The 11301-nt window shown below is 55.7% G+C and overlaps 7 protein-coding genes across 11 annotated transcripts; 2 read left to right on the top strand and 5 right to left on the bottom strand.

The window, feature by feature from the left end:
* Positions 1-185: 185 nt before the first annotated feature.
* Positions 186-776, top strand: KVP17_001551 (uncharacterized protein; the record flags this gene model as incomplete). Its single annotated transcript, XM_068517055.1, has 1 exon — positions 186-776. One exon carries the CDS (start codon positions 186-188, stop codon positions 774-776), a length of 591 nt encoding a protein of 196 aa, XP_068371903.1.
* Positions 777-960: 184 nt separating this feature from the next.
* Positions 961-2029, bottom strand: KVP17_001553 (uncharacterized protein; the record flags this gene model as incomplete). Of its 2 annotated transcripts, none has more annotated exons than XM_068517058.1 (2): positions 961-1324; positions 1359-2029. In XM_068517058.1, 2 exons carry the CDS (start codon positions 2027-2029, stop codon positions 961-963), a joined length of 1035 nt encoding a protein of 344 aa, XP_068371905.1. The 2 variants fall into 2 exon arrangements, with proteins under 2 accessions (XP_068371905.1, XP_068371906.1); XM_068517059.1 differs by having other exon boundaries at positions 961-1280; positions 1309-2029.
* A 31-nt stretch (positions 2030-2060) lies between these two features.
* Positions 2061-3929, bottom strand: KVP17_001552 (uncharacterized protein; the record flags this gene model as incomplete). Its single annotated transcript, XM_068517057.1, has 1 exon — positions 2061-3929. One exon carries the CDS (start codon positions 3927-3929, stop codon positions 2061-2063), a length of 1869 nt encoding a protein of 622 aa, XP_068371904.1.
* A 25-nt stretch (positions 3930-3954) lies between these two features.
* On the bottom strand, positions 3955-5636 carry KVP17_001547 (uncharacterized protein; the record flags this gene model as incomplete). Of its 2 annotated transcripts, XM_068517049.1 has the most annotated exons (4): positions 3955-4036; positions 4066-4317; positions 4346-4654; positions 4681-5636. In XM_068517049.1, the coding sequence occupies 4 exons, from the start codon at positions 5634-5636 to the stop codon at positions 3955-3957; spliced, it is 1599 nt and encodes a 532-aa protein (XP_068371897.1). The 2 variants fall into 2 exon arrangements, with proteins under 2 accessions (XP_068371897.1, XP_068371896.1); XM_068517048.1 differs by lacking the exons at positions 3955-4036; positions 4066-4317; positions 4346-4654 and having other exon boundaries at positions 4677-5375.
* Positions 5637-5767: 131 nt separating this feature from the next.
* On the top strand, positions 5768-6310 carry KVP17_001548 (uncharacterized protein; the record flags this gene model as incomplete). The annotated part of the gene is made up of 1 exon (XM_068517050.1): positions 5768-6310. The coding sequence occupies one exon, from the start codon at positions 5768-5770 to the stop codon at positions 6308-6310; it is 543 nt and encodes a 180-aa protein (XP_068371898.1).
* Positions 6311-6361: 51 nt separating this feature from the next.
* KVP17_001550 (uncharacterized protein) lies at positions 6362-7600 on the bottom strand (the record flags this gene model as incomplete). Its single annotated transcript, XM_068517054.1, has 1 exon — positions 6362-7600. The coding sequence occupies one exon, from the start codon at positions 7598-7600 to the stop codon at positions 6362-6364; it is 1239 nt and encodes a 412-aa protein (XP_068371902.1).
* Positions 7601-8745: 1145 nt separating this feature from the next.
* On the bottom strand, positions 8746-11017 carry KVP17_001549 (uncharacterized protein; the record flags this gene model as incomplete). Of its 3 annotated transcripts, XM_068517052.1 has the most annotated exons (2): positions 8746-9604; positions 9633-11017. In XM_068517052.1, 2 exons carry the CDS (start codon positions 11015-11017, stop codon positions 8746-8748), a joined length of 2244 nt encoding a protein of 747 aa, XP_068371900.1. The 3 variants fall into 3 exon arrangements, with proteins under 3 accessions (XP_068371900.1, XP_068371901.1, XP_068371899.1); XM_068517053.1 differs by lacking the exon at positions 9633-11017 and having other exon boundaries at positions 8746-9510; XM_068517051.1 differs by lacking the exon at positions 8746-9604 and having other exon boundaries at positions 9629-11017.
* Between the last annotated feature and the right edge of the window lie 284 nt (positions 11018-11301).

Consider the following 11301-nt stretch of genomic DNA (forward strand, 5'->3'; position numbering starts at 1 on the left):
TCGCTTTGAAGGAGTTCTGCTGGAAGTCGTCTCCGAGTCCCAAGGTTCTCGACGCGCTTTCCGTGCGTACCACACCATCCTGCGGCTGCTCCCGGTCGGAGTCTTCGATTTCCGACTGCTACTTCCCAGGTGCACACTACTTATCCGCTTTAGCCCCTGCTCGCACGCCAACGTCAACGCTGTCCATGCTGCGACATCACATACCTAACGCTGTAAAGCACCGGGACCGCGAGGCCTTCATCCTCGCGCTGCTTCACTCCCCTAAGCCCCATCCATTGGTGGTGCGGATCTGGGGTGTGAATCCCCCGTGTACGTTGCACCGCAGGGCGTCTATGACAATGGAGCTGTGCGATTCCAAGACTCTCGCCGACGTTATGACCTGGCACACACCAACCCTGGAAGTCGTGCGCTTGTTCTCTGTGATCGCAGAGGGGATGGCCTACGTCCACTCTAGGGGAGTACTCCACCGCGACATCAAACCGTCGAACGTTCTATTGAAGGGCGGCTTGCCTAAGCTCTCCGACTTCGGCCTATCCGTGCTTTTGGAGGAGAACGGTGGGCACCCTTCGATCCCTGCATGCAGATCTACCCTCTCCGTGCTCACTAGCATTCGGAGGCTCCGTGTATTATACGGCGCCAGAAGTTTTGCGTGGCGAGGCCTTCTACCTACAATCGGATGTGTGGTCGTTTGGAATTTCCTTCTGGGAATGCTTGACGGGAAGGCCTGCATACGACGACCGTCATACCCCGGGAAGTATCATCATCGGAATTGGTAGTGGCAAGCTACGTCTAGCCGTTCCACGGCGGCTGCCGCCGGATGTGCGGCAACTGTTAGCACGCATTTTGTCATTCGACTATCGGCAACGTCCGCTTTTCCCCGAGGTTCACGCTGTTCTTTCCAACACATACCATGCGACCTCCACTGTTATCGCCGGAAACGTTCGCGATCTCTTGGGGTAATCACTTCAGCTGCAGCGGTATCAACGCGTTGCGGATGCTCTCTGCCGTCATACCAGCGCTGCCTAGCGCTTCCGATACGTGCCGGTGGACGCTATCCTTGACAATCTCGCGGAGAGCGCCCATCAGTTTGAGGTGGTACTGCAGCACTTTCGCGTTTAGCAGCTTTCGCGTCTCAATTCGACGCTGCTGCTGCTCCTCGAACAATCGAACTACAGTAGGGTACGGCAAGTCCGACGAGGCCACCTTGACGTTCACCTGTGGCGCGTTCAGTAAACCTCCTTGGAGGAAGGAAGTGAAGTCAGTCTTTTTTTGAAGGAACTCTGTGTCATTCAGAGCCACATCGCCTACTTCCAGCGCGGCCGTACTTCCGACTAGTCTTGCGGCGCACCTGGCTCGACAGCGAGGTCGTATCAGTCAGGAACGACGTAAGGGCGCTGTTGAGCCGCTTTCTGACAACAAGTTTGGAGATGTCCACGATCTCGCCTAGTTCTCGTTTGGCTTGAGCGAAGAACTTGTTCTCTTGGTCATTGTAGTTCTGTTCGATTTGTTGCATCTTCCGCTCTACCTTCGCATCAGGCTGCATGACATCCAGCATCTCCACTGCTATCTGCGGGTTGTTCATCGAGCCCACCTTCTTCAGGATGTTTCCAACAATGCCCTGACTTTGCAGGAAGGATGTGAAAACCGGACCGTTCAACCTGGCCGGCGTTTGCATTTGTTGCATACGGTGCGACTTCGCCTTCTTCTGCCTGAAGGAGCCTTTCACCGCGTTCGACATGGCGAGATCTGACGTCGCCGACGTAAACAGGTCGTCTATCTCTTTCGTTATCTCTCGCTCGCCTCGCACCAGTTGCATGTTGAACTCCTTTTCGAACTGCTCCCACAGGGCTTGCTGATTCTCGATCCTTGTCTTCTCCTGAGCTTCAATCGCCGCCACTACCTGAGGCAGAAAGCGTCTAGGGGGGTCCAAGGTGAGTTTGAGGGTTGGCATGGTGTCAGGGCTTCTATCGAACCCAATGGGCCATCCGTCAATAACACCAGCAAGGAGCACGACACAGTACGCATACATCAAACCCAAAAGTATCGCTGACGCATGAAGGTTAATCGGATACCACGATGCGACGCTCTCGGTGACACACGGACACGTACTTTCCGTCTTCGCGACGCAGGTTGTACTTTTCTAGGAGTTGCTCGTCAGATTCCGCCATTACTGTTTGCATCTTCACCATTGTGGAGGGGTTATGTGCCAGGCTCTTGTGGTTAACCAGTTCCTGCAGAGAGAAATGGTTCCGTATCAGAAGCGGTAGTTTGGGCGTGGTCTCCGCGTCCACCAGAATCTTCGCGCCCTTCAAGCATTCAAAACCATCTTTGCCTTCGTGGAGATAAGCCTTAACAACTAATGAATAGGCCGCGTCGAGGTCCAAGGCCTGTAGGTGCTGTGACCCATACCGCTTCACCTGTACCTTGTTTGGGAGCACGCGCGACCCCGAAGGCTGACGTGGGTCGAACTCGAAGGTGAGGCCGCCTACCTGCAGGAAACGTCCTTCCAACCGCGGATACATGCTCACGCCAGCTTCCAAGACCTCGAGAAGGTGGCTGCCAGCAAGCTCCACTACCAACAGGTCGTCTTGTAAAGGTAGCATCATGGTCAGGTCGCGCAGGGTGAAGGGTCCCGCGGGAATCTCGCAGTCTGAGCGTACCGTACCGGAGTTCAAAATCGCCACATCCGCACGTGTGGTCTGCCGCATGAGATCACATAGCCAGTTTCCTGCGTTGGTTTCCTGTGTCCGGATATACTTGAAACGCGTCTCAAGCGTGACGCCTAGACAGCCGATGACCTTGCCCATTGAGGCCTTCATGCCGGCGACGTACTTATCAACCAGCTTGTCGACATGGGCATTGCCAGGTGTGTTGCTATCCACAGTCACGCAAGCCCACTCGGCCACACTGCCGTCCAAGAACATCGGCATCTCAAGGACACCCCCGTCCCTGTTCGACGGATCATCAGGATCCAGAGTGCCATCTGGAAAGTGTATCGAGTCGTACGGCAGCGGGTCCACTGCGGCCTTGGAAGCTGGGTGCACCGTCAGAACCGAGAATTCGCGGAAGTCCGTACCGCTCTTGCCAACCAGCGAGTTGTGCAGCCTCTTGAAGCCGAAGTACTCGTGGTCATGGCCCCCAAGGATGATGTCGATGTCCGGACAGCCTCTTGCCAGTCGCTCGTCGTTTGGGGATCGCATGTGTGTCAGCGCGATGATCAAGGTGACTTCCTTAGACTTCAGGAAGGCGCACAGGGCCTTACCCGTCTCTACGAAGTCGGAATAGACCAAGTCCTTTGGTCCAAGGGTAGCCAGTGTCGAAAGCCATTCCTTCTCCACCAACCCGATGATGCCTACTCGGTGCCCCTGCCACTCAAATATCCTGTAAGAGCGGCTGCTACCAAGAGGCATGTCAGGATTGTAGGCGTCCATCACGTTGGAAAGAACCCATGGGCATTGACAGGATCCGATAAGATATTCCATCTGGTCCACACCGAAGTCAAGGTCGTGGTTGCCTACACAAGCTGTGTGCACCTTCAGCAAGTTAAAGAACGGAACCATGTGTCTTCCCCGAGTCAAGGTGGAGAGCATCGAGGGGTTGAATAAATCTCCCGAGAAGAGTATAAGCGGATTGCAGTTGGCAAAACGCCGTACAGCGGTGACGAATCTGGATATGCCCCCCATCCCGTCGGGGCCTTGCTCAATGTTGTACACATCATTGAAGTGCAGTATGGTGATGGGGTCCTGCGGTCCGAGAACGGTGTCAAAATCGGCATACGTTTCCCCTGTGAACCCCGCGTGATTGAAAAACGCCTGGATCTGATCGGAGGTCAGCTCGTTGACGTTGATTTGCCCGTGGCGACGGTAGTAGGAAGTTAGGGACTGCGGAGTGTCGCCTTGGAAGGAGCCTTTGCGGTTCAAGGACGCCATCGGAAAGATTCAATTATTGGCGCCTTCACTTTATCATCTGTTGCAGTTCATCAGACCAAACGGTCACTCGATGGGTGCCGGAGACGAGATGTAGAAACTGCACCAGCCTGTGTTATGTCGCCAAAGAGGACCTCACCGCACAAATTGGGACACCTCTTTCGGCGTCTGGAATACAAGAATCAGGGGGTATGGGTCGTCGGAAGTGAACAGCGCCCCACAATGCCGATATTCGTGAGGATCAATATCTCGCTCGAATAGGTCAGGGTTGGCCTCAAATATTCGGTGGTACACCTTGTGCCTGACGTCAATGTCGGTGATAGTTTGCAGCTCGAACCGTTGAGTCTGCTCCTCGGCATCTGACACGCGGCTGTTTCGCCGGAAGCGACTACTGAGTCGCTGGGGATCGGGGGACTCACACGATAGACGAACGCCGGGAGAATTGGTGGGAGCCACGTCTCTTGAAGGGCAGTGATGCCGCGGACGCCTGCGACATAGCAGAGGTAGTCGAGCCGTTGCGGATGAGGGCACTAGGCGCGGTAGCCCTCCGGCCTCGGCGCACCGCAGCTTTCCTGTGCACCCTAGGCAGTTTGGACCGGGTAGACGACGAGCTCATCCCCACACTCTTTACGTGCCGAGACTCACGTGGAGGGCAGGGATCCTCCTGACTTCCAAGGTACCTCTGACTGCCTCGTCGTCGGCCGTCTTTTTCTTGTATAGGGACGAGTCTGTATGTTCCGATACCGAAACTCACTCGACAGTGTTCCTCCTCGGTTGTGGTCGGTGACGAGGTGGCTGCGTCAAGGTCAGTACAGGCGTGGCTTCGGGGAACTTAGAGTCCGCGACTTTCGAAGATAACAGTTTCGCAACAGACCTCTTTAGGCGAGACTTCACTCGCCTCGCTAGGAACTGGGTGGACTTTGTGGTCACGTTACGGTGCGTCAGCGCCTGTGTGTACATGCCCTCGTCTTCCATGCTCTGTCCCTTGCGGTCGGGTGCGTGGTACTCTGGTGTTGCGCTCCCACCACAAGTAAAAACCAACTCGAACTCCTCTCCGAGTGTGAGGCGAGCACATCGGACAGTGTGGTCAGCTGGAGAAAAAAGTTTCAGTGACCAACCAGACATCAGCATCCGCCATAAGTTGGACCCAAGGTAGACCTTCGCTGTGTCTTGGATGCGGCAAAGGTCCCTCGTCTTCGTTAGCGCCGGCCGCTCTAGTTTCTCCTCCGCTACAACAAGAATGGTCGCCGTCTTCACGTCCTGCTTTATTGGGTGTGGAGGACCATTGTTGTAGCTTTCAATGACGACGTTTTGGAAGCTATCGATCGCACCGACCTCCGGTGACTCTGCCATCGACATTCGAATCCTCGGTTGTGACCACCGCCTGAGCTTGTTAGCTTTCTGGCGTCTATGGATCTCAAAAGGAACGGCGAAGGTAGCAGCATCCATGTCGCCTGTAGGGGGAATCCTGTCTCGTCTGGATCGTCGCGGGGCCCTTGGATACAATTCTTGCGGATGTATGAATGTAGACGCACGGCGCAAGAAGGGGGTGGCATTGCCCGACGTTTGTTCTGGGCACGCTGAGAGCCCCGTCGTCCTGTCAGTGGCATCTACCCGGAACGATTTCAGTAGCTCTGATCGGGTGGTAGGGGTGGGGGCGCCTCTGGCAGACGACAGGCGCCGAACGAATTGGCCCCTCAGACGACCCATAATATACCGTGCATTTCTCTCACAACACGCAATTGCAGGTAACAACTCGATCACACAGGCAATCTGGTACTCTGTACAGGTGAGCACTGTTCGGCAAGACAACACGTATTCTTGTGTGACCGAAATCTGTCATGCTGTGGGCTCTGCTGGCACTGGTTGCTGCCGACTACTCTCACGAAGTTTCCAAGCTCCGCGAAGGCTCCATGTGCGAAGTGAAGGTGCCGGAGGCGGAGGGTCTGCCGGATGAGTGCTCCTGTCTGGGGCCTCTGGAGCTGACTCAAAAGCTGCCGCCGCTGAAGAACGGCCTGCTTCGCTGTTTCTACTGCTGCGACGCCACATTCGACGACTCGACCCTTCTGGAGCAGACGTGCCAAAAGAAATGCGGCACTGACGAGTTCCGTTCATCATGTCCGCTGCCTGAGGCTGGGCAGAAACTTGCCGGCCTCTACGCGAAGGTCGTGCTGGCCAGAAGGCGTCAGCGTCCTTACCGGGCTCCGAAGGTCAACGTGGTGGACTCCCTAGAGCCGTCCGAGATTAGCACCTCGCTACAAAGCCTACGCGATGAGGAGCCTAAGCACGAGAGGAAGGAAAAGAAGAAGAAGGATGACGACGAAGCGAAGCTTGAGGAAGAAGAGGTAGATCCCTACTTCGCGTTGTTGAATCCCTATGAGTGAGTTCTGCCTCTTTGAGTACTGCACGCATGTGTCGACAAACATAAAGCTGGACTACCTTCGGAAAAGCTCACGACAGCACAAGGCGCCGCGCCTTATGTCGCGTAACCCCCGTCGACGAGCACGTGAGCGACGAATGTACCCAACCATCATGCGACGGTTTCGGTATCGTCCCCGGCGCCGCCGGCGCCCCGAGAATCCCACGCCTATTCTTCGATTCCGTAATCCACGAGTCGGCAAACAGGCAGCCATGAGAGGAATATCCGCATCTGCCAAAGGAGATGGCGTCACAGCAGGCGCAGGAGTGAGGATATTTCGGTTTGTTATCGTGGTGACGGTATTCGGACACTCAGTCGTTTCAGAAGGGGACCGAGTGAAAGGAATATTCGGAGAAGAGGACCGAGTCGTACTTCTATCAGCACCTATCAACGTGGTTACCACAGCCGCAGCCTTAGTTGTCTGAGAACAGCGAGTAATGCTTCCATCAGCACCTAGCAGACATCTATCCAGCAGCCCGTCACGGCGGGTATAAAACGCGAATGCGAGATCGCATCCTCCAGGTCGCTCGAACGCAGGCAGCCTACTCACACGGTGATCATCGAAAACGCACCATCCGTCTTCAGTGAGAGCCACCGAAATGAAGTGCTTCCGTCGCTTTAGCACGGCGGCTCGAAGATCGTACGTAAGGGGTCCCACTCGCAACTCCAGGCTCGGATCCACCTCGCCGCTAATCTTGCATCCTCCCACGTTTGTGACCCGCGCATTGATGAGCAGAACAGGCGGCAATTCCACCTCCTCTAGCTTTGCCAAAGCCGGTCTTGCACAGGAAACGCAGGTGATTGTTCTGGGATCGGTGAACCGGTGAAGGAGCGCGTCCACACAATCTTGAGTGGTTCCGCCGTCCACGGAGAAGAAATGTCCGTCTTGGTTGACTCTCCTGTTTCCGCATGAGTCGCACACCGTCCTCGTGGCTATGGAAAATCGAAAAAGATTGTTGCGGCGACCGCCGCCGACCAAGGACAACAGGGAGTCCCTCGGATCAGATGGTCTGTTCCAGAGGTCGGACAGCGGACGATAAGCCGCGGGGAAGGCTGTGCGCAGGTCCGAGAGACGGCGGTAGACGTGACGATCCATGTAATCGAACGCCGACACGACAGGCATCCCATGGGACTCTGCGAAGCGGCGGAATTGGGCTGTTGTGTGGATGCCCTCTCTCCTACGTATATGGTACAGGCACTGCAGGTTAGCAATCACATGACACCCGCTATTGGAATCGTTGTCAATTCCGAACATACGGTGGGAGTACCCAACGGGTAGCACTGTAGATAGTACAGGCAGCAAGCGTGCCCAGCCGTAGGTGGAAGTGGACGGCAAAATCGGCGATAATGACGCTCTGCCAGCTAGACGTCGACGTCGATGGGGAGGTTACCCATCTCGACCTTAGGCTGCTGGAGAATGCGGCACCGGAGACCTGCAGCAATTTTCGACGTATTTGCGATGGTTCGGCACAGCAGTCCTTTGACGGCTGCCTGTTCGAGACAATAATTCCTGGGAGCTTGATGAGAACTCAGCGCCCACAGGGCGCTCAGACCAGTATGTCATCGGGGGAATCAAGAAGCAAGCGTGCAAAGAGGGGAGATGCGTTGCTGGGACCTCATTCGCAGCTTACCATTATGCTGGGATCAGAATCTGAAATTGACAACGACCAGACACTGCTCGGAGAAATTGTAAATCTACATGCATTGGATGAGGTGGAGCGTGCCCATGTGGACGGAGTCAAAGTGAAGCTAATGAAGTGTGGATTACCGTCGGAGACACTCGCGACCCGGGACGAGAAGGGACGGATTTGCAAAGGGCGTGGGTTTCTGAGTGCCACTCGACGGGTGCCTGATCGCTACGAAGACGGGTGGATTGGGGTGGCTGTGAAACGCCGAGAGGACCGATCGGTGACACGGCGCAGGTGGCAGTCAAGGTCTGCAGAGGGACCTGCAGCATCTAGAAGACAGCAGTCCCGAAGATCTCCTCCTGTCAACTCTCGAAGATCTCCTGTCCCATCACTCTCGAAGCAGAGAGAGGTGCGCATCGAGAGGCGCAGGGTACGGAGTCTCTCGCCCAGACCCCACGACAGGTCAAGAACCGAGACGAGGCGTCGTGACTATCGCTATCGAGGACGCAACCGGTCTCGAAGCCGAAGTCGCAGCGTGGACGAGCCAGGATTGAGGAATTCTCCCCCACCAACGAAGAGGCCGTCCCGTACGATCCACGTGCACTCCAACCGCACGAAGAGAGCAGACCGAAAAGGGTGGAGTGGGTCTGGCTCCAAGAATGAAGTGGTGCCGCTTCTGGATACGTGAGCGTTTCGTTTAATGATTTCGAAATACCACGGTAGACAGGGAACACTGTTCATTCAAAAAGTCCGTTGGTCGAGTCAGTTGAGTCTATATCGGACTAACGGTTGGTTTCGCTGTTGCCTTCAATGGTGGGGGCTGGCTGAGGATTTGAAGGAGGAAGAAGAGCACTACCGTGCGTAGGCTGCGATCGGACGACCGTACTACCAGCAGTGTTTGCCGAGATTTAGAGTCCGGTGCCACCACAGCCACGGCGACGTGCGACTGGTGGGACGCGCCCAGGAAGGCCCAAGGACCTACATCCTGCCTCGCCATATGGCCCGGAATCAGGCGGTCCGGCAGTGCCGATGGGTCCGCAATGATGATGGCAGCCTGGTTCGGCAAGCTTTCGAACGCCTCTTTCAGATCATCTCGCAGGGGATCACAGAAAAGCAACCACGACCATGGCACTGGCGCGCTGACCGTTCGCAAGGACATGTCCGACATAGTCAATAGCACAGTGATATCTGGAGGCGTCTGAAACTCGTGGCCGCCCTTCGTGACAGTGCACAGCCAAGATGACGGTGAACATGGTCGAGGCTCGAATCGAGTGCCGCCCTCCGCAGTCGAAGGAGCGACGTGGCAGGACTGCACGCTCATACCTCTGGCCACCAACGTGAATTGAGACATGTTCATGCGCTGGACTGCCAAGGTCACATGGTCGTCCTCATATATGTTGCCTTGCCCCTCGAGGAGAGCCCGGCGAGTGATGTTAGGCAACCCCTGGCTAGCCGTGGCGGGGCTGGACCGCCACAGATCCTTCAGCACCTCTGCAAGTCTCTCTCTGCCCGTCCGAGGAGCTTTTTCGACGATCATGGGCAACCCTTCGAGTTTCAGAGGCCGCGTCGTTGTCGACTCGACCGGTACGCTTTGCTGTTGCCTCATCACGCGTATCAGATGATCCAAGGAGCTGAATGATACTATAATGTTGCTCTCACTCTATCTCTGCGTCGCAGATGTGCAACTTGTGCTTTTGCGTGTTGATCTTCTCCTCTGCACACCGTAAACTCTTCTCCAGATGTTTGCGGACCTTTACCTCATTAAGGTAACGTGCCCTTTGCTCATGAAGAGCAAACTCGGTGTCGGTCAGCTTTGAAGTGAGGGACTTTACGTCCGCTGATAAGGCTGCGTTGCTCTGGGTCAGGTCCTCGACCTTTGATTCGGCCTTTTTTAACCTTTCAGCGGCCTCTGAGGCCCTCTTAGCTTCGCCCTCCAGCCGGCCAGCCGCTTTTTTCGCAACACACAGAAGACTGGATGTTTGGTCGAGTCGTCCTCGCCATTGACCGACCTCCGAAGTCAGGCGGTGAATTACAGCTCGGAGGCGGGCGTTTTCCTCTTTCTGCTGCTGGTTCACCGCCGCTAAGGGTGCGAGAGCGGCAGGTCGCGGCCTGCCGAGAGGCAGAGACGTCGTCAGAGAGGAGGCCGCGTGGGAAGCGAGGTCCAATCCGGTCACTGCCGTCGGCTCCGATTTCGTTGTTATAGAATGTACTCCGTTGGAAGCGAGGTCCAATCCGGTTGATACAACCAGCTCCGCTGCTTTCGGTGGAGTAGAATGTGCCACTGCAGGAAAGTGCATCCAGCGATCGCCACCGAGGTTGAAGTACAACACGGGAGGATCTTCGTGGTGCTGCAGCTCGAATACGTTTGTTGAATGCTTCACTGCCGTTTTCAGCAGAAGACTCGACGGCAGAGCTGCGTCGGCAACCAGCTCTACCACACCATAGGCCAAGGGCTTCGTGGTAACTGAGGCGTCTACCAGCTGTACAACCAGCTGAGTGACCTGGTCAAGTGTGCAACCAGCAGGCGCCGGTACCAACAGGGTTTGAAACCAGTTCGCCTCACCCTGAGGAGACAGTCGAGCCTCGTTGGAGCAGGCAGCAGCACCAAACTCCCCCGCACATTTCAGATTAAGCGTGACATACGCCGTCTGAGTCGGCCCCAGCGGAAGCCAGTGAGCATGCGACACAAAGACAGATAACGTCAGCGGAGCCGACGGAGGCAGTTGCGTTTGGAAGGGGTCGAAAGTATCCGGTCCGCTACCTCCGAGACTAGAGACCGTGTCGCCGGTGCCCGCAGAGACAAGGGAGCTCCTGGACTTGAAAGAGCTGGCGTCGTCTACCTCTCGAATGACCGCTCCAATGGCATGCGCGACTTCTGCGACTGCCTCGAAGTCGGCCAGTTCTCCCCTCTCCAAGTGCTCTGCTGACTGCGCCTGGAGTTTTCGGTGGAGCCGTCGAGCATTGTCCAGCTGGGTCTGGAGGTCGGGCTGCCTGTTGACCCAGGCCGATCGGAGTTCAATAGCCTCCACCTCGCCATCAATCATCAGTGATTTCCAGAAATAAGCACACGAAGGGGCGACGGAGTCTCTGCAAAGCCCAAAGCCAAATCACATATCAGTGGAAAGAAAATGTCGTCATGAGTCTCGGCAATGACAGTTTGATATCATCCTTAGCCCCCTGAAAAGCCCTGAAAAGCCAAATCACATATCAGTGGAAAGAAAATGTCGTCATGAGTCTCGGCAATGACAGTTTGATATCATCCTTAGCCCCCTGAAAAGCCCTGAAAAGCCAAATCACATATCAGTGGAAAGAAAATGTCGTCATGAGT

This window comes from the organism of the source record quoted next (assembly GCF_019968985.1).
Source record: "MAG: Porospora cf. gigantea B chromosome Unknown PgB_NODE_767_length_11301_cov_117.979, whole genome shotgun sequence".
Classification (NCBI taxonomy): Eukaryota; Apicomplexa; class Conoidasida; order Eugregarinorida; family Porosporidae; genus Porospora; species Porospora cf. gigantea B.